This window comes from Chrysemys picta, chromosome 1 (genome assembly GCF_011386835.1).
Source record: "Chrysemys picta bellii isolate R12L10 chromosome 1, ASM1138683v2, whole genome shotgun sequence".
Lineage (NCBI taxonomy): Eukaryota > Metazoa > Chordata > Testudines > Emydidae > Chrysemys > Chrysemys picta.
This window is the reverse complement of record NC_088791.1, coordinates 357,118,563-357,120,699: the sequence shown is the minus strand read 5'-3', so window position 1 is coordinate 357,120,699 and position 2,137 is coordinate 357,118,563. Positions and strand designations below refer to the sequence as shown.

Below are 2,137 nucleotides of genomic sequence, written 5' to 3'. Positions count from 1 at the left end.
TCCATTGTGTGAAGAGCTACCAATTTGCTTCACCTATGAGAACAGCCTCCAGTACTGCATGTAGTGTCTCATAGACTCATAGACTTTAAGGTCAGAAGGGACCATTATGATCATCTAGTCTGACCTCCTGCACAACGCAGGCCACAGAATCTCACCCACCCACTCCTGTAACAAACCCCTAACCTATGCCTGAGTTATTGAAGTCCTCAAATTGTGGTTTAAAGACCTCAAGGTGCAGAGAATCCTCCAGCAAGTGACCCGTGCTCCATGCTGCAGAGGAAGGTGAAAAACCTCCAGGGCCTCTGCCAATCTGCCCTGGAGGAAAATTCCTTCCCGACCCCAAATATGGCGATCAGTTAAACCCTGAGCATGTGGGCAAGACTCACCAGCCAGCACCCAGGAAAGAATTCTCTGTAGTAACTCAGATCCCACCCCATCTAACCTCCCATCACAGACCATTGGGCATATTTACCTGCTAATAATCAAAGATCAATTAATTGCCAAAATTAGGCTATCCCATCATACCACCCCTCCGTAAACTTATCTTATATTAATATTGTCTCTCCATCAGGCATTTGTACTGCGGCCATCACCCTAGACACATACAGGAAGCCATGTGAAAGTTCGGTACATGCAGGATTCACCGTTGTGCCTCAGCGTTGGACACTTTCTCCCCTACTCCATGTCAGATTCCAACACAACCGACTTCACCAACCCCTCCACTTTCATCCTGCTGGGCATTCCTGGCCTGGAGGTGGCCCATGTCTGGATCTCCATCCCCTTCTGTGTCATGTATGCTGTAGCTGTCCTGGGAAACTTCACCATCCTCTTCATCGTGAGTATAGAGCTGAGCCTCCATGTTCCCATGTACTATTTCCTCTGCATGCTGGCCGTCACCGACCTGATCCTGTCTATGTCCATCCTGCCCAAAATGCTGATCATCTTCTGGTTCAATTCCAGGGAGATAGATTTTAGTGCCTGCCTCACCCAGATGTACTTCATTCACTGTGTTGCAGTGATGGAGTCTGGGATCTTCGCGGCCATGGCTTTTGATCGCTATGTAGCCATCTGTGATCCCCTGAGACATTCCACCATCCTGACAAACCCCGTGGTGGCCAAGATCGGCCTGGCCGTGATGTTGCGTGGCTGCATGCTTGCACTCCCCCATCCCTTCCTGGCAAGGCAGTGGCCATATTGCAGAACAAACATCATCTCCCACTCATACTGTGAGCACATGGCCGTGGTGAAACTGGCCTGCGCAGACATCCGTATCAGTAGTTACTACAGCCTCTCTATGGCATTGTTGGTAACTGGTATGGATGTGTCTTTTATCACCATGTCCTATACCCAGATCCTTAGGACCATCTTCAGCCTCCCCACAAAGGACGCCCGGCTCAAAACTTTTGGGACCTGCAGCTCCCACCTCTGTGCCATCTTAGCATTTTACATCCCAGCTCTCTTCTCCTTCCTCACATACCGGTTTGGCCACAATGTGCCCCTGCATTTTCACGTTCTTATGGCCAACATGTACCTCCTGGTGCCCCCCATGCTAAACCCTATCATCTACGGGGTGAGAACCAAACAGATCCGGGACAGGCTGCTCCGCCTCTTTACTTATAAAGGAACTAACATTTTCTCCTGGTGCTCTGGCTCTCAGACCGAGCTCCGTGCAGAGCTGGCTGGTGACATGGTGCTGGGCCCCTTCCCTGAATCACTGACTGAGCAGTCAAAGAGACATTAGACCCTTTCCTGGCCTTACTGTGCTGTGTAATAGTGATAAACTGCAGATCGGTTTGTGTAAAACTCACTAACTCATAGAGTTGCCACATTTCTATTTGCTGATACCTGGACACCAGACACCCCCTTGCCCAGCCTCTTTTCTCAAGACCTTTCCCCCTTCTGTGCCTATGCCCCAAACATCCCACCCCCGGTGCTCACTCGTCCCCTCCCACCATCACTCACTGGATCATTTCCATCTCCCTCCCCGACCAGCTGGGTTCCCTCGGCTCTGGGGCTAAGCAATCTGCAGTGAGTGCAGTGAGGACACAGCGCTGGGGCAGACAGGCAAATCAGGAGTGGACAGGGAAGCCATATAAAAGCAGCTGAGGGTTGGGAGCAGGGTCATGTGGTAGGTGGG

At 51.1% G+C, this 2,137-nt stretch overlaps 1 protein-coding gene across 1 annotated transcript; it reads left to right on the top strand.

The window, feature by feature from the left end:
• Positions 1–631: 631 nt before the first annotated feature.
• On the top strand, positions 632–1,741 carry LOC101953194 (olfactory receptor 52R1-like). The gene has a single exon (XM_005310503.3). The coding sequence runs from the start codon at positions 632–634 to the stop codon at positions 1,739–1,741; it is 1,110 nt and encodes a 369-aa protein (XP_005310560.3).
• Positions 1,742–2,137: the final 396 nt, after the last annotated feature.

What these genes read in the sequence shown, in the direction of transcription:
- LOC101953194 (XM_005310503.3), top strand. Translation starts at nt 632, where the DNA reads ATGCAGGATTCACCGTTGTGCCTCAGCGTTGGACACTTTCTCCCCTAC.